General features: G+C 42.9%; 1 protein-coding gene across 10 annotated transcripts in view; it reads left to right on the top strand.

Moving 5' to 3' along the window:
* Nucleotides 1-7,004: 7,004 nt before the first annotated feature.
* Nucleotides 7,005-27,609, top strand: part of SLC4A8 (solute carrier family 4 member 8) — an 89,047-nt gene continuing 68,442 nt past the window's right edge. For 4 of the 10 annotated variants that reach the window (XR_013521888.1, XR_013521889.1, XR_013521890.1 and 1 more), the window contains exon 1: nt 23,066-23,145. Coding sequence is in view for 6 of the 10 variants with exons in the window: in XM_035256736.3 (XP_035112627.1) it covers nt 7,162-7,209; nt 23,064-23,145 (130 nt within the window). In the remaining 4 variants the exon portion in view is untranslated. Of the gene's footprint in view, nt 7,210-7,282; nt 7,587-8,135; nt 8,287-23,063; nt 23,146-27,609 lie in introns of those variants that run through there. The other 6 variants (XM_035256736.3, XM_002752480.8, XM_054238533.2 and 3 more) reach the window with 4 other exon arrangements.

The raw sequence follows: 27,609 nt of genomic DNA, 5'->3' as shown, positions 1-27,609 counted from the left end.
TTCGCTCTTGTTACCCAGGCTGGAGTGCAATGGCACGATCTTGGCTCACCGCAACCTCCGCCTCCTGGGTTCAGGCAATTCTCCTGCCTCAGCCTCCTGAGTAGCTGGGATTACAGGCACGTGCCACCATGCCCAGCTAATTTTTTGTATTTTTAGTAGAGATGGGGTTTCACCATGTTGGCCAGGATGATCTCGATCTCTTGAACTCATGATCCGCTGGCCTCGGCCTCCCAAAGTGCTGGGATTACAGGTGTGAGCCATCGCGCCCGGCCTCTATCTCTAATTCTTTTTGCCCCAGTCCCAATGTATGAATGGATATATTTTCTTTTTTATTAACTGCAAAATAAAAGGCCTCAAGGGAAGTATCACTGGAAGTAATGGTAGCTTGGATTGAATTTATATGTATGTCAGATAATATGCTTCAGTAGCAGTTATTTTCAGAACTCCATGGGAGTTTGTTCAGTAAACTAATGAATGGGTGTCAAGCTTTCCAAAGTGGAAATTACATGAAAACTCTCATATTATGGGAAAGGGTTACAGAAGAGAAATCCTGGGCTTTTGCTTGTGGGGGAGGGGTTAATGTCAGTTCTAAAGGAGATTTACATTTTTACTGTTTCATTGAAGGCAATTCAATTTTATGCAGGAAATGGCTGAATGGAATTATATTTCTAGGAAGCCACAGAATTAAGTGGAAAGTGTTAGTAGTTCTTGACCCAGCTCTGCTATTTACTGGCCTGGGCAAGTCCCTATACCTAGCTACATTTCCACTTCCTAGACTTTAAATGTTCTGTGTACATTTACAGATCCATGGAAGATAAATGAGATAGCAGTGATTACACATGTCAGGTATTGAATCTGCTGCCACCTTAAAGCTATTCCAGATTTATGGGCTCAAAGTGAAGTAAGAACTTCCCTACTTAGTGTAATACTTAGTATAACAAGCTCAGGAGGTCTTATCCCCAAGTAGATAAGATGCGGAGTGAAATCACTTTAAATAGACCTGATTTCTAAGCAGGGGTAGGTTTGGTTAGATGTGGATAAGATAAATGTATTGACTAGGAATGTGTTCAGCTCTGGTATCAAGGACTTGGCAAGTGGTCCTTGGTTAACACCTGCTGCTTTCAAATTTTTGAATGGCTTCCCATCTGGATCTGGAAGTCCTACAGCTTTTTTCCTCCAAGGCCTATTCTTGACTTGCAGATGACAACAGTTTTTTATAGCCTGCTTTTCTGCTTTGTTCTGCTCCCTCTGGAGGTCCCTTCCCCTACCTCTGCCTCTGTCCAAATATCTTAATAGTGATTCCAAAGAAGGCAGAAGCCACGTTTTGCCATTTCACTCGTATTCCACCCCAGAGCCTCACTCAGTCTAAAGCAAAGTGTAACTGAGCATGGTGTAACGAAGTTCTGTGGATGATGTTGATGATGACGAATGGTGGGGAGTGATTTTCACAGCCAGGAGCTTGGCTCTCGGCTTCTGTGGCGCCTCAGACTCTTCCCTGGGATGTGTAGTGTTCCAGGCTGGCAGCATGCTATGAACAATGAAAATCGTATTCTGTAGTCTCTTTCAATATGCTGTGACTTGGCAAGGGCTGAAAGCAGATCATGCACCTGCATAACCTTTTCAGCTTGACAAAGAATCTCACTCCCCCTCTTGCCCCTCCCTTCCACAGGAAATGCTCCCAGACAACAGCATGAACAAGCCCTAATTAAGTCTTTCCTCGGATCCTGACGTCTTGTCCTCCAACCACATCTTGGGTTTAGATGTGTATGTAAGAGGAAAGTGGAGAAATAAAATCAGATATAAGTTGCAGATGGAAATCGGGAGCTATCTCATGGCAAGTAAAGCCTAAGACCCTGGCCCTGGTGGCCCTGTGGACAGTTCACACAGAATAAGAGACATGGTAAACTGATGGAGGAGTTTAGATGCTTTTGATGAAAAAATTGGTTGCAAATTATTTAAGATCATTTTCTCAGACTTTTCGAGTTTCTTATATTTGTGTCTGTCTCTGAACAGAAGAATTTCACTGTCTTTCAGGATATTTAAGGATCATATACGTAAGGTGCCTCATGCTTCCTGGAGAAGTCTATGAACATATCCTCACAATTATATGCAAAAATTTGGGCTTTGGGTAGCTATCTGAAAAAGAGAATCCATAGATTTTATAATGTTTCCAGGGAGTTCAAGACCCATTTTTTCCCCCAAAGTTTAAGAACCACTGATATTATGGAAGAGAAAGAGGCCGGGCGTGGTGGCTCACGCCTGTAATCCCAGCACTTTGGGAGGCCGAGGCAGGTGGGTCACCTGAGGTCAGGAGTTCGAGACCAGCCTGGCCGGCATGGTGAAACCCCGTCTCTACAAAAAACACAAAAATTAGGTAGGCATGGTGGCACATACTTGGGAGGCTGGGGCAGGAGAATTGCTTGAACCCAGTAGACAGAGGTTGCAATGAGCTGAGATTGTGCCACTGCACTCTAGCCTGGGAAACAGAGCAAGACTCCATCTCCAAAAAAAAGAAGAGAGAGAGGGAGAATGGGTCTAAAACAAAATCTGGAAGGATGGCCACGTCAGGAAGCCACAAAGAGAGAATGGAGTCTATAAATGTTGGAGAATGATGTAATTCCCAAGCATCCCCATGAGAGGTAGTAGGGTGGTGAAGCTCATGCACTCTGTAAATCATTTCCCCTGAGTTCACGGTTTAGAGTCTCTATCTATTAATTGTGTTGGCTGTGTGACCTGGGGAAGTTACATCTCTAAGCCTCAGTTTTCTAATCTATACAGTGGGATGATAGTACCTACCTCAAGAGTTGTTGCAAGGACGAAGTGAGGCCATCCATGTAGCATGCCTCCCTGCCTTCCTGTTGGTATGGTGTGTGTGTGTGTGTGGGGGGGGGGGGTTGCTGCCTCTACATATGTTTTTTTCCATTTTGTTTTCCACTTTATGACTCTTTCTAGGATGACTGAAGGCTCCAGAAGGCTCTGAGTTCTGTTCTGCTGTTTGTTTTTTTAAAAATTTTTCTGCTTTCTTTAGAAAAATCATCAGTGTGAGGTGGTGTCCTTGGCTGAATACCTCCAGCTCCTCCAGAACCTGTCTGCTGGCCAGGCTGAGAATCACGTATTTGTGCTTTTCTAACCAGGGTAGGGAACAGTAGAGGTTAGGAGCCTTGTGCCTAGAGCCAAGCTAACCAGCTTTTTTTTTTTGGGAAGAAGAGACCAAATCTTCCCTGGGAGGGTAGAGCCTGTCTTCTGCAGTGCCCCAGATAGCAGCAGCCTGAGCTGCTGCCTTTGTGGCCTACTTCCTTTTGTAATTTGCACAATATGCCAGAAGATGGGGCTCTTGACCCTGGAGTCAAGGGCCAGCGGTTCTGACTTTTTTCACATTTGAACTGGAGAGAAGTCAGATCCACCAGAGCTCACAGGAATCACCTCTACTCAATTCCTTTCCCTACCCTACCTACTCTACTTCTGCCATGACTGGGACCTGCCTTCTAGGCGAGTGGGGGATGTGGGCACATCTTTCCTTTGGCTACTGTCCTTGGCTCCCCCTGAATGACCACATTGCCAGAGTAAGTCTTTCTGACCCCCTGCCTCAGGTTTTCCCCTCTAATCCATTGTCCCCTAATGGCAGATTTGGAAATGGTACCTTTTTTCCTTTTTTTTTGAGACTGAGTCTCATTCTCCTTGCCCAGACTAGAGTGCAATGGCGTGATCTCTGCTCACTGCAGCCTCTGCCTCCCAGATTCAAGCGATTCTCCTGCCTCAGCCTCCCAAATAGCTGGCAATACAGACATGTGTCACCACGCCCAGCTAATTTTTTTTTGTATTTTGAGTAGAGATGGGGTTTCATCATGTTGGCCAGGCTGGTCTCGAACTCCTGACCTGATCACTCAGGTGGTCAGCCTGCCTCGGCCTCCCAAAGTGTTGGGATTACAGGCATGCGCCACCGTGCCTGGTAGATGGTACCATTTTTACAGGCCAATACAACATAGTGGTCAAGAACTCTAGAATCAGAGAGCTTGCCCTAACTCATCTCAGGTGAATCTTTCCTCAGTTCCTCAGAGAAGCTCTCCCTATCCCATGGCAGTTACTCTTTATCACATAACCCTTTATTTACTTAATAGTAGTGATTATAACTAGTGATTATCTTGTTTGATGACTTGTTTACTTTCTCCCACTATATTGTAAGACTCATGAGGCCAAGGACACTTTTTGTCTTCATTGCTATTTTCCCACACCTAACACAGGGCATGATATATAAGTTCTCAGCAAGTGTTTTGAATTAATAGGTGAATGACGGAATCCCAGCTTCATGACTGCCTGACCTTGAGAAAGTTGCTTAACTTCAATGAGCCTCAGTTTTCTTGCCTGTGTCATAGAAAAAGAGTAGAGACATGACGACTATTAAATGATACAATGCCTTTATACCACTAAACCCATGTTCCGGTGTGTAGAAATTTTCCTTAAAGCCTTCAGTGTCCTACTTTTTATCATATAAGAAAAATAAAGTGTGGGCCGGGCGCGGTGGCTCACGCCTGTAATCCCAGCACTTTGGGAGGCCGAGGCAGGTGGATCATGAGGTCAAGAGATCGAGACCATCCTGGTCAACATGGTGAAACCCCATCTCTACTAAAAATACAAAAAAAAAAAAATGAGCTGGGCATGGTGGCACGTGCCTGTAATCCCAGCTACTCAGGAGGCTGAGGCAGGAGAATTGCCTGAACCCAGGAGGTGGAGGTTGCAGTGAGCCGAGATCGTGCCATTGCACTCCAGCCTGGGTAACAAGAGCGAAGCTCCGTCTCAAAAAAAAAAAAAAAAAGAAAGAAAAAGAAAAAAGAAAAATAAAGTCTGAATGAGTTATCTAGATCTCCACAATTTGATTATAGCCTTTCCTTTTTTTTTTTTTTTTTTTTTTTCCCCCTGAGACAGGTCTCCCTCTGTCACCCAGGCTGGAGTGGAGTGGTGCTGAAGCCTCTTCTGGTCTCAGGTGATCCTCCCACCTCAGCTTCCTGAGGGGCTGGGACTACAGGTGCATGCCACCGTGCTTGGCTAATTTTTTTTGTATTTAAAAAATAGTGATGGAGTTTCTACATGTTGCCCAGGTTGGTCTCGAACTGCTAGGTTCAAGGAATCCACTTGTCTTGGCCTCCCAAAGTGCTGGGATTACAGGCATGAGCCACCGTGCCCAACCCACAGCCTTTTTCTATTACAACTTTTACTTCCCACTACTCTTCTTATTAACTTTCTGCTTTGGCCCAAATTGTGGCTACCCTGAATGGGCCATTGTGCATTATTATTCTTAAGTCTTTGCCTAAGATTTGAGATGCTTGCTCTTCTTACCTTGGGTCAACTAAATCTTACCCATGTTTTTAGACTGAGCTCAAATCCGTGTCCTCTGTGAAACCTTCATGAAGATATTTTCTCTTCCGAATTTCTGTAATCTTTGTGGTTTATATATATTACTCATTAACATATATCCTGTTTCCCTGATTAGCCTGTTAAGCTCCCTTGGAGATATATAGTTTAGATTTCTCTGCCTCTACAGTGTTACTTGGGCCTGTTCATTAGTAGGTGTTCAATACATTTTTTATTAGATTGAATTAAAAGCATACTTATTTACTAGGTACTTTCTATGTGCCTGGCAGTCTTTGAGGTTCTGTTGAGTATACAGAAGGGCATACAAAATAATCATTGCTTTCAAAGAACTTGCAATATTCTAGTAAACTAATGTCAACATATAAAGTACTTGAATAACCACAGCATGGCAATTGCTTTAAGAAAGATATGAAGTGCTTTGAGAATTCTGGGGAGGGTGAGATAACATCTGTTAGGGGTGTCAGGGACAGGAGAATAAAGAAAGGCTTCTTGGAAGAGGTGGCTTTTGAGATTAACTTTGAAGGATGGCTAACATTTTGATGGGAAAAATGGGGATGAAGGTAGAATGCAAATTCCAGATTCAAGATGACAGGATTAGTAAAGAGATGCATGGAGTATGTGGCAATGAACACTAAAACTCAGAGAGTAGACATGAGGCTTATATAAGACATCAGAAATACAATTCGGCTTCAGGGATACTGAAGCCCAACCTTGTTTCCAATTTCAGGACCAATGCAAGGGATGGTAAACAGGGATGGAAACTTTTAACATGTATCGGACTATGTTCCCCATAGCTTCTTTGGAGGCTGATCATTATTTGCAACAATTCCTCCCCCACCCTCCACTCCCCCAAATGTGGACCTACCTGAAGTCTGGTATGATAGTGCATGTGAAACAAAAGGCCTATTTCTTTTTCTTGGGGAGAGAGGGTTGCTTCAATTTTAGCCAGCCTCTGTTATAAATCCAAATCAAATTGAACGCATTATTCATGATAGTCTAACCTTTTGTTAGGTCAGTAGTTCTGTTGTTAAATAATAATTTGCCTTAGATCATTTCCTGGAAAAGTTGGAAGTCTTTTTGCGGAATCGCTTCAGCAATCATCCTTAGCTGAACCCTTTCTGTGCTTTTTGCTTCTGACTTGGGACTCAAGAAGAAGACCTAAGTCATAGTAAGTCTGTGAGGGGGCCTGACACTGCCTGCCTTCTTCACTTTAATGATCTTTAATCTGGCTATTAGCTCAAGGAAAAACAATTAATTTTAGAAGACCCTCTACCCTCATCCGCAATTACTTCCTCCTGCAATCGCGAAGGATGTTTCCCTGGAATTTAACCATCATCTCCCAAGGAATGAAATCAGAATAGGCAAAACCGACACTTTCTCAGTTTTCAAGGGTCAGGTGCAGCTGCAAATAGAAGCAGAGATCTTCTAGCACGCAGTTGGAAGGACCTTCACGCCCCGAGGCCCCAGAAGGGAGGGAGGCGGTTTCCTCGGCAACCGGGCCCGGGAGCGGTTGGCTCCCCGGCTCCTCCCACTCCCCCGCGGTAGCCCAGGGTACCGCCGGACAGCGTCCTCCTGTGCTCCGCGCCCTGATTGGCTGCCCAGGCCGCTCGCTGATTGGCTGCGGACGATGCCTCGCGGGCCGGTGGCTATGGAGGCGGCGGCGGTTGATGGTTGACCGTTGGCTCCGGGGTAGGGGTCGCGGTTCGAGTGATCTGCTCAGACCCGACCAGAGGGCGCGGGCTGCTGACGCTCAGCCTGGAGCCCGCGGGGGAGACCTAGTTCGGCTCCACCATGCCGGCCGCCGGGAGTAACGAGCCGGACGGCGTCCTCAGCTATCAGGTAGGGCCCCGCCTCCCGCGCCTCCCGCCCCTCCCCGGGGCGCAGCCTTCTCATCCTCTGCCCACCCTCCTCCCTTCTGCCCCCGAGCCCAGCTTCCCAGGCCCTTCCTTGAGGGCATGGGGAGGCCAGCCCGCGACACCAGGGGGCGCTCTGGGCGGTTGGGGACCGGGCCGGGGCTGCGAGAGGGTGACCTTGGGCTGAACCTGGGAGCTGGCCCATCTCTGCTGCATCCCTAGCGCCGCCTGCCCAGGAGCCCTGACAGCCGGCGGGCGGCGACCTCTTGTTCTCCTCGCGTCTGTCTGTGGAAGCGGCGGCGTCTGGCCTCTCGTGGTCCTGCCCGAACGTGGGCAGAAATGATAACCAGGGACCTTGCTCTGGTGGGGCACGTCTTCTCTTTGTGTTTTTATTTCTGGAGGTTTCTGGTTCTTCAGTGGTTCAAAGGAAGAGCCAGAAAAGACTGTGGAGGCTGGGACCAATCCCTGATAGGGTGACCCGGTTTGTGACTCCCACTTCCCCATTGCACAGCCACCTGAAAACTTCTGGGTAGGGACTACAAACTGGGCTGAGGATGTGTGGAGGGGTCAGGAACAGGTGATGAGAAAAGCAGGGTAAAGTAACTGATATTAGAACTGTTGGGGTGGCTAATGTAAGGAAAAACATTGGACTATGTGTTAGAGTCTGTAGGTTGAAATCCTACCTCTGCCTCACACAGACTTGGTGACCTTGAGTAAGTCACTTGCCTCTTTGAATCTCAGTTTCCCCAACTATTAAAATGGTAACGGTAATGTCTGCTTTGCTTGCTTCACAGGGTTGTTCTGAGGATCAAGCGAAGTGCTACTTGTGAAAGGGCTTTGTGAAGTAATGTTTATTGTGTGACAGTGAGTGAGTGGCAGCCCATTGAATTTTCACTCCTCTACTGTGCAGTCAGATGGTGTGGTTCCTGCCCTGGGAAGAGGGCTGGGAGGGGAGGCAAGTCTGAAGTGGAGGGCTCTGAAGAGGGTGATGGGCCACCTCAGGAAGGATTGCATGTCTTGGAAACAATTGCCATTGTTGACCTGGGATGGGTTCCCAGAGGAGGTGGGGGAAATATCCTGAGTTTGCAACAAAATGAGTATCAGACACTGACTCTCTCTTCCTCTTCCTGGTTAATAGTTTGCTGCTATTAACAGAAGGCATATCCTTCTTTGCTTGCTCTGTCAAAAAAGAACAATATCTAAAATTTTAGAAAATCCATATCTAATTCTCTTAAAGCCTATTAGATGTATTGAATCTCTGTTTGCAATGCAATGGTAAGAAAAAATGGGCGATGTTCTTGCCCTCCTGGAGCAGATCATCTAATCGGGGAAGGGACAAGTACTATTTTTAATCAAATATCACACAGGTAAATATTATAAACTGTGATAAGCACTTTGAAAGAAAGATAGGCAGTGCTATGAGCGTATATAACAGTTGTTCCAGCCATGGTCTCACAGAAGATTTTGCTAAGGAAGAAAATCTGGGCAAAGAGCTAAAGGATGAATAAATGTTAACTGAGGGAAGAGGGGGATCAAGGGGCCCGAGAGGCAAAGAGAACAGCTACACAAAAGACCTGTGGCAGAGGGGGACACACCTGGTTAGAGACCTGAAAGAAGGCCAGTGTGGTGGAGCACAAGGAGCAATGAGGGGAATGGTATGTGAGATATATTCTGGAGTCATAACACACAGGGCCAATTGGAGCCCATACCAAGAAAGTTGACATTTATCTGAGGAACAAGGGGAAGCCACTGGAGGGGGTTAAGTCTAGAAGAGAGGGGCCTCTCCTAATCAGAAGAAAGAGAGAGGGCACGAGAGAGCAAATGAGATCATGAACAGATTTTCCTGTTGAAAGATTTCTGACTGTGGTGGGGAGAATAGGTTGGAACAGAAGTGAGGACACAGTGTTCTTAACATGCAGAATGTATACAGGTTGTATTACTGAGGGCATGGTGACCCTTAGGTTTCTGTTAGTGTTGTGTGAAATTAATAATTCTTGAGTACTTCTGGAGTAGGATAGAAAATATCTCCTTTATATCTAGTTTATAAAACTTACATGGGTGGTAGGGTGAGAAGAAAAAAAGGAATACATTGGGAACAGTAGGACCTCATGAAGGCTGGAGTTGGGTAATGGGCAAATGGGAACTTGAGAGATAGAGAGGAAAAGAGAATGACGGTAGGAGGAAGGGAAATGGGGATGACTCAGGGGAGTGACAGTAAACTGGTTGGCAATGACCAACTAAGCCTTCTGTGTGCCAACTAGGCTGTGTGGAGATGGGCCTTGTAAAGTGAGTAGATTATGTAACTTGATGTAAACAGAGAGGTTCCAGACATCACATCTAAATATCATAAGGCTGCGCTATTTTGTAAGATGTGAGCTACTGCCCTGGCCTTCTAACAGTTCCCTCTGTTTTCCTTCTTGCCTTTCTGTAAGTCTGCTCTCCACATGGCAGCTGCAGGGAGCTTTTAAAAACACAAATCAGATCATGTCATGTCTTATCTTGAAACCCTTCAGTGGCTTCCTGGTGCATTTTAGAATAAAATCCAAACTCTTTTATCATGGCCTACCAAGCCTGAATCCAATCAGGGCCACCTTCCCAGGACTGCCTCTCTTCCACTCTTTCTTGCACCTCCTCTGGCTTTCTGTTTCTTCAATATAGCAAACCCTGCATACCTCAGGAGCTTTGTTCTTGTCATCCCCTCTGCTTAGAATGCTGTTTTACCAAGGACTTCTCATGATTCAACTGGAATGTCATTTCCTCAGAGTGGCTTTCTCTGACCTTCATCCCAGTCACTCTCTTTAAGATGATCTTGTTTTCTTATAACACATGACTTATCTGAAATGTTCTTTTGGTTTCTTGTTTATTATCATCTCAGTTAGAAGCTTCTTGAGGGCAGGAGACAGGCAGAAAAATCTTATCATCTGCATAATGCCTGGTATAAAATTGGTACTCAATTGCATGAGTGAATGAACAGTGCTCCGGTATCCAAAGCCAGGTGCCTCCCCTTGAGGAGCTCATGGTCTAGTCAGGATTGGCACAGAGTGACAGACGGTCATCCCTTCATCACACAACATCTTGTCTCTCTATGCTACTGTGCCTTTGCTCAGGCGTTCAAGCTGGAAAATCTTTCCCCTCCTCTCCGCCTAGAAAATTCCATTTTAACCTTCAAGGTCTGGCCCCATATCATTCTCTTATATTCGTCACTCGCTCTCCTCTGCTCACAACACCTACCAAGTGCTATCTTCCCCCAACTCTTACTTATGGAATATACATATTCATCTCTGCTTTTCACCTGACAGCTTCATTTGTTGTTACTGTTAACTTTATTGAGTGCTTGCCATGTGCCAGGCACCACGTTAAGTGTTTTCCGTGCATTGCCTCACTTAATGCTCTCTATAACCTGAGAATTATGCAACTTTGCTATTGTTTTCCAATTAGAAAAGAAAGATAAGGCCGGGCGCGGTGGCTCACACCTATAATCCCAGCACTTTGGGAGTCCAAGGCGGGTGGATTACAAGGTCAAGAGATCGAGACCATCCTGGTCAACAAGGTGAAACCCCGTCTCTACTAAAAATATAAAAATTATCTGGGCATGGTGGTGCGCGCCTGTAGTCTCAGCTACTTGGGAGGCTGAGGCAGGAGAATTGCTTGAACCCAGGAGGCGGAGGTTGCGGTGAGCCGAGATCTGCCATTGTACTCCAGCCTGGGTAACAAGAGCAAAACTCCGTCTCAAAAAAGAAAAGAAAGATAATAAAGAGGTTAAGTAATTCTAAATGCCAGAGTTGCTTGTGGCCCTGCCAGATCCAGGGCTGTGTCTCTCCAAAGGATGTGCCCTTAATCACTGTGCATTAGTGGGGCTGAGTCTTTGATGCCTCTATCAGTACCTGGCTTTGAATAAGCTCTTACTAAGTGTTTGGGAAGACAGAATGGGAAGAGACTGGAATGAGGGAGCCCAGTGGTGTAATTCAGGATGATTTCATGCAGACCTGCATTATTGATCATTTTGATGAGATCTCTGAGGATGGTTATGGAATTTTTATTTATTTTTGAGACAGGGTCTCTGTTCACCAGGCTGGAGTGAAGTGCTGTGATCTTGGCTCGCTGCAGCCTTGACCTCCTGGGCTCAAGTGATCCTTTCACCTCAGCCTCCCTAGTAGCTGGGACTACAGACCCGAACCACTATGCCCAGCTATTTAAAAAAGTTTTTTTTATAGAGGCAGAATCTCACTGTGTTGCCCAGGCTGGTCTTGAATCCCTGGTCTCAAGTGATCTTCCCGCCTTGGCCTCCTGAAGTGCTGGGATTATAGGCATGACCACCATGCCCAGCTGGTTATTGAAATGTTAAGAGTCAATGAGCTTTAATGGGGGGTAGCAATAGAGAAAGGAGGTCAGAAAGCTTTAAGGAAAGCCTCTACTTTGGACTGGAACTGGGGACACCTAATAGCTTCATGGTTCTCCTGATAGCACTTTCAGAACCAAGCAGAAGGAAGTGCTGAAAGAGAAAACTGGTGAGGTTGGAACCCTCAGCATTTGAGGCAAGTGGTGCTGGGAACTGAAGGAAAGTTCAGGGAGGGTGAAAGTGGTAGATGAGGAAGCAAGTAAATTTGGGCAATTACCAAGGCTTTTATGTGGATCAGGTCTGCTCAGAATGGAAAATTTTGCAGAAATCTTCAGAATCATAACCTCTGAAGGTAAGTGGGTGATAATTGAGAAATATGGCTGATGGGAATAGAGTTACACCCCGTGTCTTATGATGGACCTGAGAAAGCTCTAAGAAGAGTTCTGGAGGAGACCTGGATTCTAGTGCCCAGTGACTGTGGCACATGTTGAAGCTCAGTAAATATTTGCTGAGCGAATGAATGAATGGCCCTGTAGGCAGTGGGTCAACTTTTCTGAGGGTCAGTTTATGGTAAGCAGTCAGTAAATATTTGCTCAATGTTATTGAACAAAAATATCAACTGTAGATAGCAGTTTCTCTTCTTACCACATTGCACATACCCCTCCACCCTCTCCTCACACATACTAGGTATTCTCTCCATATGTGAGAATTGGGGAACCTGTGGGCATCCTTTTTTATCTGGTTTTCCCAGATCTACTGGGGAGCTTCAGCAGGAGAGATGTGGGCTGACTTGCCAAGCAGAGACTTGAGCAGAGAACTGGGGACAATTCAGATGGCAAATTCACTTCCTTCAAAATCTGTAGATAATCGTCTTAGCTTATGGTTTGCCTTGGCAGGGTAGACAGGGTCATGGTAGTAATCAGGACACAGACAAGCAATCGTGTCTATTCTAAATCTGCTGCCAGGTAAAAGCAAGAGATATTAGATAATAGAGAAGCTGGTTGTTTCCCATAGGTAGTAACAAGTATACTGGTCCTGGTCTTGGTAGTCAGGAAGTCATATGTATTTGTTTTCAATTTCTGCATAACAAATTACCACATATTTAGTAGCTTAAAAAAACACAAATTTATAATCTTACAGTTCTGTAGTTTAGAAATCTGATAAAGGTCTCACTGGACTAAAATCAAAATGTTGGTGGGACTGTTTGTTTCTGGAGGTTCTAGGAGACATCTGTTTCCTCACCTTTTCTGTCTTCTAGAGACTGCCTGCATTCCTTGGCTCATAGTTCCCTTCCTCCATCTCCAAAGCCAGAAACATAGCATCTCTTAGGACCTGCTTTTGTCATCACATCTTTCTCTGTCTTTAGTCTTCTGTCTCCCTCTTCCACGTTAAGGATCTTTGTTATTACACTGAGATTACATTATGGTTTTCATAGTTTAGGATGGTCTCCTTACTGTAAGATCAGCTGATTAGCAACCTTACTTCCATCTGCAACTTTAATTCCTCTTTGCCATTATAAGGGAACATAGTCACAAACTCTAGGGATTAGGATGTGCATCTCTTTAGAGGACTACTAATCTCTCTATCACGGTGTGCTACCTAGTAATCTATACTGAATAGTAGTGACTCCAAGTGGGGTTCAACAAAAGAGTCACCGAGAAACCAGAGCCATTTTTGAATTTTAGGCCCCTTAGCAGACTGCTGAAGGGTCAGAATGGGAAGCTCATGGGTATTCAGGAGCTCATGGCCACTGAGAAGAGGAAGTCTGGAACAGCTTCATGAGTCCTCGTGGAACCTTTTTTTTTTTTTGCTATAGAGTATTTTCATTCAGTGAGAAAGTAACTGAGAACATTGGAGAGTTGGGGACGCATGGGTCAGATTCAGTGATGGGCTCTCCAAAGGGCCAGCATTCAGAGGCTCTGCTGAATGAAGAGGAAGATAGAAATGAATAAGGAGAGGAAGAACTGTTGGAGGTCTGGTCAGTAAAGGGCATTTTTGGGAGCAGGGTTCTGGAGGACTAAGGATTTAAGAAGGTAATATAATATGGATCTTAAGCTATTCTTATTTTTACTGTGGGCATTATTCCATGATTAGTCCATATGACTAAATGACCATGTTCTTTGCTTTTGGCAATCTTAGAATACTGGCTTATTAATATTGGTAAGGAACACAGACTTGATTAGAGTTCTTATCCTGCTTAGCTATTGTGATATCTTAGCCTTAATTTAGAACTGTTTTGAGGATTAAGTGAAGCAATATATGTAAAACACAATGCTAGGTGTATAAATGTATCACCTTGGTTTTCTGATTAGAAACCCTAGAAATTACCAGGCACAGTGGCTCACGCCTGTAATCCCAGGACTTTGGGAGGCCAAGGTGGGTGGATCACGAGGTCAGGAGATCGAGACCATCCTGGTCAACACAGTGAAATCCCGACTCTACTAAAAATACAAAAATTAGCTGGGTGTGGTGGCGCATGCCCATAGTCCCAGCTACTTGGGGGGCTGAGGCAGGAGAATTGCTTGAACCCAGGAGGCAGAGGTTGCAGTGAGCCGAGATCATACCATGGCACTGTAGCCTGGCAACAAGACTCCATCTCAAAACAAACAAACAACAACACCCTTCCCCTCTGCTGGAAATCATCTATATATTCCTTGATTTTTAAATGGTTGAATGTATTGGAACTTAATAAACACTTGACTGTTTTTGCGGGAGTCTGAGCAGGGATAGCAGTGGGAGTGAAGTAGAATGGTATTGTATATACTGTCTGAAAATACTGAAAAAGATGAAAGGGTTCTTTGAGGTAAAAAGTCTGAGACATACTGCAGGAAAGGAGGTGGGATTCATTTGGGCAGGTCCACCACCACGCAGGTCCAGAGAGGAGCATCAGGGGAAGTATGTTAGAGACAGAGCTTGAGGTAAGCTCTGCGCCCCACCTTCCCTGTTCCCTGTAGCCTCTGTGGCTGCTTCCAGGAGCTGGGGCCATTATGTAAGACTCAGCTCTGCCCCTGCCTTTTAATTTGTCCATTTACTGTAAGTGAGAATCTGGTCTGCTACTCAGTTATAATTCATTCATTTTTCAAGGCTCATAACAATGCTTTCTCTCTCAATGCTTGCCTTGCAATTTCAGCATTTTAATATGTATTTACCCTCTTAGTTCTTTTTATCTATCTAGTCCTTGAGGTAGGCACTCAAGTCAATTCACATTTACATAGTGGGTCATTCATTATCAGTGAACTAAGAGGAAGTTTAGAAAAGAGGGATACCCAGAAATAGGGCTTTTTCTCTAGTTCACTCCTCCCTTTCTTCCCTCCTTCTTTTCCTTTTTTCTCCTAAGCTTATATAATGTATTTCTCATGATTCTAGTCTTTTCGGAGTCACAAGCCCCCTGTGAGAATCTGATGAAAGTTATGGACCCTCTCCCAAGAAAAGTGCACATTCACACATATTCCCACAGGTCCTCTGAAGTCCATTTACAGGCACCCTAGAAATCCATGGACCCCAAGTGAGAGATCCTTTTTGCCATAAATAAATGATAGTATCAGAAGAAATAATAGCCAGTTGGTGAGGAATCTGCAGCAAGCACAGACCAAAGAGACCTGATGTTCCTTTCTTTTCATTTTTAATGATTTCAAATAAACTTTGTATTTGCTTGAACCTCATGAAACATTTCAAGCATATAGCAAAGTAGAGAGATTTTGGGGAGTGAATCATCACGTACTCATGACTTGGCTTCAACAATGAACACATCATCTGGTTTTTGGTTTATTTATTTTTTTGAGACAGGGTCTCGCTCTGTTGGCCAGGCTGGAGTTCAGTGGTGCAAACACAGCTTATCGTAGCCTCCAACTCCTGGGCTGAAGCGATTCTTCTACCTGAGTCTCCAGAGTAGGTGGGACTATAGGCACATACCACCACGCCCAGCTAATCTTTGAAACTGTTTGTAGGGACAAGGTTTCCCTATGTTGCCCAGGCTGGTCTCGAACTCCTAACCTCGAGCCATCCTCTCACCTCAGCCTTCCAAAGCTCTGGGGTTATAGGCATCTGTCACAGAGTCTGGCCACACAATCTTGTTTCATCTGTCTTCATCAATGCTTAAAATCTCAGACATATTATTTCATCAGTAAAGATTTCTTTTTTTTTTTTTTTTCCTTGAGACGGAGTTTCGCTGTTGTTACCCAGGCTGGAGTGCAATGGCACGATCTCGGCTCACCACAACCTCCGCCTTCTGGGTTCAAGCAATTCTCCTGCCTCAGCCTCCCGAGTAGCTGGGACTACAGGCGTGCACCACCATGCCCAGATAATTTTTGTATTTTTAGTAGAGACGGGGTTTCACCATGTTGACCAGGATGGTCTCGATCTCTTGACCTTGTAATCCACCCGCCTCAGTCTCCCAAAGTGCTGGGATTATAGGCATGAGCCACCGCGCCTGGCCTTCATCAGTAAAGATTTCAATGTGCAGCCCTAAAGATTTTAAACAACAACATAACTGCCAAAACATGAAAGATTATTATTATACTTAAAAAAAACCAGTAGTTTCCTAATATAATCAAATGTTCATTCAGTTGTTTAAATTTATGTGAGTACCTTATAGTTTTTTTAAAAACTACTTGCTTTATTTGAACCAGGATTCAAACAAAGTCCACACATTCACATTCAAGCTTGACCTTTCAAATGCTTTTGCTAATGGTTATTGACAGTGGCTCTGTTTTCTTTGGCAAGACAAAGAAAGTGGATGAACAATTATTCAGTGAATTTAGGCTGTGGTTAACCAATCTAAATTAAGGAAACTAACAAATAGCAAGTCACTTTTTCAACCTGAATTTTTCAGATGATTGACCTTGCTCTTCATATTTTGCAGTTACAATTTTAGAGTCAAGAAATCAACCATCTCTCCTTCTGTCCCTCCCTCTGTTCCTCTAGATTCCCACTGTGTACTCTGTCATGTCAGGTGTCTGAAGACAGTACCAAGTATTATAATTAATTGATTCCTATCCTCTGAATATTAAAAATCGGTAGGTGAGCCAACATGAATAATTATTCACATATATAATTATTTATATATATAGTTTTCTGAGAAAAATCTGCTCAAATATCAAAGAGTTTGTAAAAACTAATAAACATTCATTGAAATGTATTGGATACTTACCATGTGCTGGACATTGTACTGGGTGCTGGGTACATATTGATGAATATAAGACACAATACTCATCCTCCTAGAACTTTTGAGGGGACAGAGTCTGCATTTTGCTGATTGTATTCACATGGTGTTGTTTTTCAAGGAATGCTGTTTTATTGTACTTGCAGTAAATTGGTATTTGGATTTAGAGGCTTGATCAGATTCAGGGACAATTTATTTGGTAAGATTACCTCTAGGGTGGTGATATCGTCTTCCATTAGGAGGCATACAATGTCTTATTGTCTCTCCTTTGCGATGTTAGTGGCTGCTGAAAATCAGTGCAATCCATTAGGGATTTCAAAATGGTTTTGTTCCATTAATCCCTTTTCATTTATTCTCTTCCATAATGAGAAGCTTTTCTTATCTTCTCTGTGGCACCACTCTATGGTACAATTTATCTAGGAAAGCCCAGATAAATTATTTGCCAGTTTTCAAAGTAATGAGTTGGTTTATTAGTGTTATCCTCCAAATGTGACCATTAGTTAATTTTAAAAGTGACCTTATGAGGCTAGGTGTGGTGGCTCATGCCTGTAATCCTAGCACTTTGGGAGGCTGAGGTAGGAGGATCACTTGAGCTCAGGAGTTCGAGACCAGCCTGGGCAACATAGTGAGAAGACCCCCCTCCCCCCACCTCTCTGTTTTAAAAATAAATAAATAAAATAAAAATGACCTTTTCAAGTGAACTCAATCAGTCTTAACATATTGACATGGTCAATCTGTTGTCGGTATTACCCTACTGATACTCAAATTGTCTTTTTTTTGGCAAGTGACCCCTTTAAATTGGCTTCTGAGTCCTTTGGACACAACCCTAATTCTTTTTGAGTGCTTCCTTACTATCTAACATAACAAGATGTTTTAGACTTACCTTGTACATTTCCTGACTGAGACCTGTGACTAGCCATTTCTTCAAGGGGCTCTGATTCCTTTTAGTACAAAATAGTATTTTAAGAGACTAATCTAGGTGCTAATTAGACTCATTGCTACTGATTGATCATTTTTTTCTAAGTCTTTGAATGGGCAGAGCTAGAAAATATAAATTTGTAAATTTAAAAACATTAAAAATAAAAACACGTTATATATTATTGTTGATACTTCCAATTCAGATTTAGGACTACATGGCTCTTATTTACCTTTTGTCTTAAAACTGTAGCTCCTTTCTCCTTTGCCGAAAATCCCAGTCCTCAGCCATATTGGGAGTGACAGAATCAGTTCACATAGTTACTCATTTGTTTTATCTCACAACATACAACAGCCTCAGAATACCAACACCAACACTACAAGCAACAGTAGGACAACCAAAAAGCAGTTTAAGATGTTTTAAAATTCTTCTTTGTCCTTAGAGTATATGCCACTAAGAATGTTTGGTCAGTTTATTATGTTTTAATGTTACTTGGAATAATTTCTCTTGGAATTTATACCATCAACTTGACCTTTGTTTTCATTTTGTTTTTGATTTTGGGGAATTGCTTTAAATTTTTAAATTTTACAATATGTACATTATTTACACAATAAGATATATTTTTAAAAGTCTAGCTTTTATCTTTGTGTCTTCTATCTTATTCCCTCCCTCTTCTATAGGTAACTATTTAAAAAAATCTTTTGTTACTTATTCTTCTTCTATTTGTTTTATATTTATTTATTTATTTTTTGAGATGGAGTCTTGCTCTGTCATCCAGGCTGGAGTGCAGTGGAGCAATCTCGGCTCACTGCAACCTCTGCCTCCCAGGTTCAAGTGATTCTCCTGCCTCAGCCTCTCAAGTAGCTGGCATTATAGGCCTGTACCACCATACCTGGCTAATTTTTGTATTTTTAGTAGAGATGGGGGTTTCACCATGTTGACCAGGCTGATCTTGAACATCTGACCTCAAGTGATCCACCTGGCTTGACCTCCCACGGTGCTAGGATTATAGGTGTGAGCCACTGAGCCTGACCTATTTGTTTTAAAATGTAAGAAAATACTTATGTTCTAGCACCCTTTCTTTGATAAAAGGTAGCAAATTAAGCAGTTTTCCCCACCTTGCTTTTTAATATTATATCTTGGAGATTTTTCCATGGTAGTAATAATATAGAATTTTTAGTAATATATAATTTTAAATATTAATTTTTATAATATTTATATTTATTTAAAATTACATATTAATAAATAAAATTTAATAAATAAAATATTCTAAGTAGACATTAGACTATTTTTCTTTTTTTTGAGACGGAGTTTCACTCTTGTTACCCAGGCTGGAGTGCAATGGCGCGATCTCGGCTCACCGCAACCTCTGCCTCCTGGGTTCAGGCAATTCTCCTGCCTCAGCCTCCTGAGTAGCTGGGATTACAGGCGTGCACCACCATGCCCAGCTAATTTTTGTATTTTTAGTAGTGACGGGGTTTCACCATGTTGACCAGGATGGTCTCGATCTCTTGACCTCGTGATCCACCCTCCTCGGCCTCCCAAAGTGCTGGGATTACAGGCATGAGCCACCGCGCCCGGCCAACATTAGACTATTTTATTTACTTCCTAAAAGTTTGTTTATTCAAGTTGTTTATAAAGTTATTTACTCAAAAACTTTATTTGAATCTTCTCATTGGGAAAATAGATTGCCTTATGTTCAGAGTTACCTTATTTGGGAGCATAGATGAAAACTACAAAATAGTCACTTTGGAACAGTAAGCTGGAAATCTAAGTGGGATCTAGAAGGAAGGTAATATGGTTTGGCTATTCATCCTCTCCAAATGTGTTGAAATGTAATCTCCAGTGTTGGAGATGGGGCCTGTTGGGAGATGTTTAGGTCATGGGGCAGATGCCTTGTAAATGTCTTGGTGCCATCCTCACAGTAATGAATGAGTTCTTGCTCTATGAGTTCACACAAAATCTGGTTGTTTAAAAGAGTCTGGGCCCTCCCCTCTATCTTGCCCCCTCTCTTGCCATGTTATACACCGGCTTCCCTTTTGCCTTCTGCCATGATTGTGAGCTTCCTGACTCTCACCCAAAGCAGATGCTAGCATCACACTTCTTGTACAGCCTGCAGAACTCTGAGCCAAGATAAACCTATTTTCTTGATAAATTACCCAGTCTCAGGTATTCTGTTATAGCAATGCAAACAGACTAATACAGAAGGTGAGGATATAGTGTGCTGGAGAGTTTGGAAAAATGGCATGTTAGGTGACTAGATGACCTGACAATATGAGCAAAGACATGAAGGTAGGAATGTGCACAGTGCGCTCAGGATCAGTCAGCTTGGTTGGAGTTGCAGGTTTGAGAAGGGAGATAGATTGGCAAGGAAATCAGCCAAGAGTTTTTTTGAATTAATTCAGAGTCTTGTGATTCAGGGTATTAATAAGATAGGTATCATTATATTCATTCTTTTAAAAGGTTTTAATTTTATTCTGCAATTGACAATATTTAAGTAATATTGTACATATTCATTGGGGTGCATAGTGATGTTTCAATACAGGTAATGTATAGTGATCAGAGTAATTAGCATATCTATCATTTAAAACATTTATAACTTCTTTGTGTTGAGAATACTCAATATCTTGCCCCTAGCTGTTTGAAACTCTATATTACAGTCATCCTACAGTAGTATTGAACACTAAAACTTATTCTTCCTTTATAGTTGTAATTTTTTATTCTTTAGCAAATCTCTCCCTACGCTCGTTCCCCTTGCCTTCCCAGCCTCTGGGATTCTCCGTTATACTTCTTACTTCTATGAGATAAACTTTTTTTAGTTTCCACATATGAGTGAGAACATGCAGTGTTTAACTTTCTGTTCCTGGCTTATTTCACTTAACATAATGTCGTTCAGTTCCATCCATGTTGCCACAAATGACAGGATTTCATCCCTTTTATGGCTGAATAGTATTCCATTGTGTATTTATGCCATATTTTCTTTTCTTTTTTTTTTGACATGGAGTCTTGCTCTGTTGCCAGGCTGAAGTACAGTGGTGCTATCTTGGCTCACTGCAACCTCTGCCTCCTGGGTTCAAGCGATTCTCCTGCCTCAGCCTTCTGAATAGCTGGGATTATAGGTGCCCGCCATCATGCCCAGCTAATTTTAAAAATTTTTAGTAGAGATGGGGTTTTACCAGTGTTGGCCAGGGTGGTCTTGATATCCTGATCTCGTGATCCGCCTGCCTTGGCCTCCCAAAGTGCTGGGATTACAGACTTGAGCCACCGCGCCTGGCCCACATTTTCTTTATCCATTCATCTGTTGGACATCTAGGATGATTCCATATCTTGGCTCTTATGAATAGCGCTGTGATAAACATGGGATGCAGATGTCTGTTTAATATAGTGATTTCCTTTCCTTTGGATAAATGCCCAGTAGTGGGATTACTGGATCATATAGTAGTTCTATTTTGAGGAAACTCCACTGTTCTCCACAGTGGCTATACTAGCTTATATTCCCACCAACAGTGTATGAGTGTTCTTTCTTCTTCACATCCTTGCCAGCACTTGTTATATTTTGTCTTTTTGATAACAGCCATCCTAACTAGAGTGAGATGATGCCTCATTGTGGTTTTGATTTGCACTTCCTTAATGATTAGTGACATTGAGCATTTTTTCATATATTTGTTGACTGTTTATCTTTTGAGAATTATGTATTCATTCTTTTAACAAAGATTTATTGAGCACCTATTATGTGAAAAGTCTGTGCTTGGTGCTGGTATACTGTGGTGAGGAAGATAGATGTAGTCCCTCCCTCAAGGAACAGAAGAGACTTTTTTTTTTTTTTTTGAGATGGAGTCTTGCTCTGTTGCCCATGTTGGAGTACAGTGGTGCAATCTCAGCTCACTGCAACCTCCTCCTCCCAGGTTCAAGCAATTCTCCTGCCTCAGCCTCCTGAGCAGGGGGGACTACAGGCACACAACACCATGCCCAGCTAATTTTTGTATTTTTAGTAGACACGGGGTTTCACCACATTGGTCAGGCCAATCTTGAACTCCTGACCTCAGGTGATCCACCAGCCTTGACCTCCCAAAGTGTTGGGATTACAGGCATGAGCCACCATGCTCAGTGGCCAAGACATTTTATTACTACCAGAATTGCAGTGCGCTCTGAAGATATGTAAATAGGGACCTAGCTTAGTTTGGAAGTAGGGGTGGGTAATCAGGAAAGGCTTTCAAGTAAGTGTGTTGAGGCTGAGATCAGAGATGATGAATAAGTATTAGCTTCTGCTGGTGGGGGTGGGAGTGGCAGGAAGAGAATGGTAGTTCCAGGAAGAGAGAGCAGCACTGAGTAAAGAAGGTGGGTGTGGTTCCAGAACTAAAAAAAATGCCCAATATGATTTAAAGGGTTGGAGAGTGTAGGGAAGAGTGGATGAGAGATGAAAATTAATTTTTTAGAGAAATTGCAAAGGAGGACTTGGTAAGAAAAGGGAACTAGCTACTGAAAGCATATGGTCGGCACTCATACACGTGGAATGGATGAATAAGTAACTTTGAAATTTCATCTGTGGGCTAAGAAATGATGGTGCCATTGGTAGGAATAAATAAATGAGCACAGGGTGTTAGTTTTGGAAGGCAAGTTAGTTTGGTTTTAGACACATGGATCTTGAGGTGTGGCATCCTAGTGGCTTATCAATGAGTGAACCACAGTTTCAGACTACAGTTGAAACTGTAAGTCTCAAGTGAGGAAAACAAAGGGTAGAGAGCTCTTTCTTTGAAATTATCAGAGGAAGAAAAGGCCAAGGATGAGTCAGAGGAGACCTGATAAGAGGAGCAGGATGGAGAATTTCAAGGACACTGTGGCAAACAGTCTCAAATGCTGCAAAGAGGCCAGAGAGACTAATTTATACCAAATGGGACAACCTACTTCACAGCACTTGCAAAATGCCAGCATGTTATACAGAGATATAGATGGAGTGGGGAGGTGGAAAAGTCATGAGATTTACAGCCACAAGACCTGGACTCATGACATCTCCTTGTAGTCCCAGCTGCTCTAGAGGCTGAGGCAGGAGAATTGCTTAAACCCAGGAGTTCAAGGCTGCAGTGAGCTATGATTATATCACTGCAATATAGCCTGGGTGACCCATTCTCTAAAAAGTAAAAAAAAAAAAGACTTAGGCTCAGTCTTAGCTCTTTCTTTTATGACATTTGTGACCCTGGGATCATTACTTAATGTCTGTGAGTCTCAGTCTGCTCATTTACAGAATGAGGAGGAGAATGGCTGCCATATTCACTTCTAAAAGGTATTGTGAAGTTCAAATGTAAAAATACATGTAAACCATTGTGTTTTCCCCCTATGTATCTCAAAAGGATCTGGCATACACAAGGTTTGTATATTCGAATGATGTATATGTATTACTGTGACTATTTATTTGTGTTTAAACAGAGACCAGATGAAGAAGCTGTGGTGGATCAGGGTGGGACCAGTACAATTCTCAACATTCACTATGAAAAAGAAGAGCTGGAAGGTAAGAACTGCCATGCTGTGTGATCAGGGAAATTAGTGAGAGGCAGCCTGGTGTGGGAAGACCTGGCTCTGTGTCCTAACTTTCTCACTAGCTGTCAGACCTTGGGGAAAATCACTTAATTTTCTTTAGCCTCACTTTTCTCATTTGGTAAATAAAAGTAGGGATACTAATCCCTGTCTTACTTTATAGGGATACCATTAGGATCTAATTGCCAACATGGGAGATAGTGCTTTGGACACTGTGAAGTCCGGTATAAATATTAACAAATAATCTGTTCTTTGAGAATGTGTTGTACTCAGTTCAGTGCACTGATTCTTGACAACTGCCTGGAAATACCAATATATACAAAACTTAAAAAGAAAATAAAATACAAATAGTTTTAAAAACTCAGTTTGGCTATAAAACCCTATTTTTACCCCATTTCCAATATTTACTGTTTCTATTCTAACTATACCCATTTCTGCCTGGTGTTTTCATCTAAACAAGAGGGAAAACAGGAACACACCTGTGACATACTTTTGAGTTCATAACACCAAAGTTATATAAAAGCCCAGCTGAAGTGGAAAGGAAGAGGCATTTTGGATGACCCATTCTGTCCAGTTTGCCTTGTTTCAGCTCTTCCTTTCTCTGCACCTCACCTGCAGCTTGCTATATGACCATTCATATAGGGAGGACCTGCTTTCCTTCTTCCCCTGGGAACCAGCTGGTGTGTTAGGAGTTGGACCCACACCTGGCCATGGTTTCCTGATTAGTGTTGATGCTCAGTTTCATTAGAGGAAGGCTCGCATCCAGTATAGCTTTAATGAGAAGCCACATTTGACTCAAAAGCCTTTGTGAAATCTCTGCAGCATCCCCTGCAATGTTGAAGGCTATGATACAGCAACTTTCTGATGCCTGAGACAGCATGTGAAATGTTCTCTCTGTACTGCCTGTTCCCATGACAGTTTTTTTCATCAAAGTTGTACAACCTCCAGAGAAAACTTGTCCTTTTGATGGGGAGAGCGGAAGCTGTAGAGGCTGACTCAGCCTCTGGGTCTGTTACCATGAGAACTGATGTGGGTGGCTCTGTGGAGGTCAGTGGTGTTTGGGTATACCAAGGTGAAGTTTTCCAAGGTATTTTGACCAGACGGAAGAAGAGAAAATGTGAGTTGCAGCATTTGGGAGAGAGTGGGAGAAGGAAAGGGTGTGGAACAGGAGGCTAACATTTGTTGAATGCCCCTTGTGTGTTAGGCATTAGAATAGGCACCTTATACAAATTGTCTTTTTTAATCTTCATAGCACTCCAGGCAGGTGGGTATCATTATCCCTATTTTACGCATGAGGAAACTGCTCAAGGTCATTGAGCATAATAGCAGGTGAGGCTGGGGAGAGAATCCTGCTCTATTCATTCTGCCACACAGCCTGCAAGGGAGGACAGCAACTAGCATTAACCACCCAACCTCAATATCTTGCTCCATCATATAAAATTTTTGTATGTTGCTCTTGCCTCTTCTTCTGTTATGATAATCCTGTGGTCTCTCTACCCTCTCATTGCATCTTGGGAGCATGTTGCTGTCAGTTTAGTTGTCCTACAGCAAGCACCACTGGACCTTTGCCCTCAGCAAGGAGGTAACCATTTATGAACACTCTTGTCTACTTGGGAGTAGAATAAGAAACCTGGGCAAGCTCTCTTGAATCTTGATATCTGGTTCCATCCATGGAGATCAGCTGAGTAATTGGCAGCAGGAGTATCTTCTCCAGATGACATCATCTGTTCTTTATGCATGCTCTACTTTGCTAAAAAAGAAAGCCGCCTATGATGACAGCCTTACTAGCGCATAGTGTGTTGGGAAAATGGTCCTTTGTACATAGAATTTTTTTGAAAACTAGAATCTTATTTATGTTAACACTTTTACAAAAAAACATTAAATTCAAATGGTGGATGAACTAGAACCTGACCTCAGGCCTGATGTGGTTCTAGAGCAGCTCTGGAGAAGAGAAGAGAGAGTTGGGATTTGCCATAGGGTTGGTTATGCTGTGGGTTCCACCCAGACTCACTCTGAAGGGCCATCCTAGGACTCAGTGAGGCTGGACTCAAGCTAATGTTATCTCTTGAAGGCATAGAATAGAATGAGTCCCATTTTGATGGAACACAGAAACAAATTGTGTTCAGATTCAATATGCATGCCATAATAGAAGGTTCTGTGGCTGCCAAAAAAATGTCCAGATTTTCCTTCCCATATTTCATACCTTCTGCCCAGATGACATAAACTATAAATCATTGCCTTACCCTATTTTATTAATATTAAACAACAACCTCTAGTCCAAGAATATGAGTTTTTTATTTGTTTTTTGAGACAGTCCTACTCTGTTGCACAGGCTGGAGTTCAGTGACCCAGCCTTGGCTCACTGTAGCCTTTACCTCCCAGGCTCAAGTGATCCTCCCACCTGAGCCTCCCAAGTAGCTGGGGCTACAGGCACGTGCCACCATGCCTGGCTATCCTTACCCCATTTTAAGAACTATTTCTGAGACTCAGTCTGTGCACATTGTTAGAAATTTTATAAATGTGCGTCTTTTTGGATAAATTAATTCTGTCAGTAAGAGACTGTGCATTAAGCTGCAGGTTCCAGCCCCGCAGGGTCTAGTGGGTGTTCTTTTGTGTGCAGAGATGATAGATCTTAGAAAAGAAAGACACAAGAACACAGAGATAAGAGAAGAATTCAGCTGGGCTGGGGGGCCACTGTTACGAAGGGGCGGAGTCCAACAGTGGCCCCGAATTCCCGGACGCACTGATATTTATTGTATACAGGCAAGGGGGCAGAGCCAGGAGAGTAACTCATCTGATGCGATCCTTAGGGGTCAAGCAAATCACATTCTTACAATACAGGGGCCACGTGAGTACAGTGTAGGGATCATGTGGGTATAATGCAGTGGGTCACATGGGTACAGTACAGAGGGCCCCGATCTCTCAGCTAGCTGCTGCAAGGAGGGGAGGCATATATGTCAGTATCTTTCTATGCACTTATCAGAGAGATCAAAAGCTTTTAGGATTCCTCTATTCTTAATTCTCACAGCCTCTAAGAATTTACAAGCGATCATTGGGTGGGAAAATGGAACGTGAAAGTGGACAGGATGGTGACCATCGGAGCATAGCACCGCGGAGAGGTGTTAAAACCCCTGGATGTCTGTGGGCCGGCCTGGCTAGTGACAGAACTTCTTCAAGAGCTGGCAGAGCAGAGCTTTCTCTGAAACTCCCCAGTGAAAGGGAAACTCTCCCTTACGGTCTGCTAAGCAACAGGCACCTTCCCAGACGCTGGCGTTATGCTAAGCAACAGGCACCTTCCCAGACGCTGGCGTTACAGCAAGGCCTGCCTGCTAAGGAACAGGCACCTTCCCAGGTGCCAGCATCACCGCAAGGCATTTACTCTCACCTCCTGATCACTTCTCACAATGTCCCTTCAGTTTGGAATTATATTTCACTGGATTATGTCTACACTATAAGACTGAAATGTTCCTACACTAAAGCAAAGATTAATGGAGAATAATGATGTAATAAGATTAATTATATAATTGATGATGTGATTGAATCTAAGTCTAATTGGTGTCATTCTGTAACTAAGTAATCAGTAAATATGTTTGGTATTATTGCTATATCTAAGTAATCAGTTATTTATTATACTGTGACAGATTGTGCCTTCAGTCTCTTGCTGTGGCACCTGGGCAACTTTCTTCCCATATTAAGTTATTATGTTGCTTTTTTTTTAAGATGTGGGAAGAGTCAAAAGCAAACATTAGAACTTGAGTTTATCTTTGGATAAACTCAAGAAGAGCAATAGTCCATGATATGCTTCAGTGGAGTTTCCTAGTCCCAGGGAACAAGGGCAGTTGCTTTAGTTAGAGGAATGGCTTCTTCCATTTTTTCTGGCAGATCATTATTCCTGATTAACTACTGGATTAATGAACTGTGGAGTAACTTTAAGGCCTTCTAATACGTTTTTAACAGAGGTAAGAGCCATTTAGTCATATTTATAACTTTAAAAAAGGCTTACATCTGCTCTACATGTGAGATTCACCTCTGCAGTTATTGACTTTGAGTTAACCTGTAAGCCCAGAGGAGCAGAGCACCCTGTTGTATGTGCTAATGAGCTCTGCGTGGGTGCTGGGTAAACAATGTACATGTACTGCATTGTACCAATCACCATCAGCAGGGTAGGTCACATCTAGGGTTCCTGTCCTGCTTCACATGATTCATAGCCAGTTTACTAAAGATTGCTCTCTGCATATGAATATATACTTATTTTTAAAAATATACACTAAAATTACATCTTTCCCACAATTTTTACTAAATTAGAATGCTTTATTTGCACACAGATAGTTCCAAAAGACTAGGTTTGACCTTTTTTTGAAAAAAGAATGGGGAATTAGATGAGAAAAAATGGGATTTGGGTGAGTTGGTAGGTACAAGAGGCAGGCAAAGAGCGGTT

Source organism: Callithrix jacchus, chromosome 9 (genome assembly GCF_049354715.1).
Source record: "Callithrix jacchus isolate 240 chromosome 9, calJac240_pri, whole genome shotgun sequence".
Lineage (NCBI taxonomy): Eukaryota > Metazoa > Chordata > Mammalia > Primates > Cebidae > Callithrix > Callithrix jacchus.
Note: the sequence above shows the minus strand (reverse complement) of the source record. Positions and strands in the feature narration are given on the sequence as shown.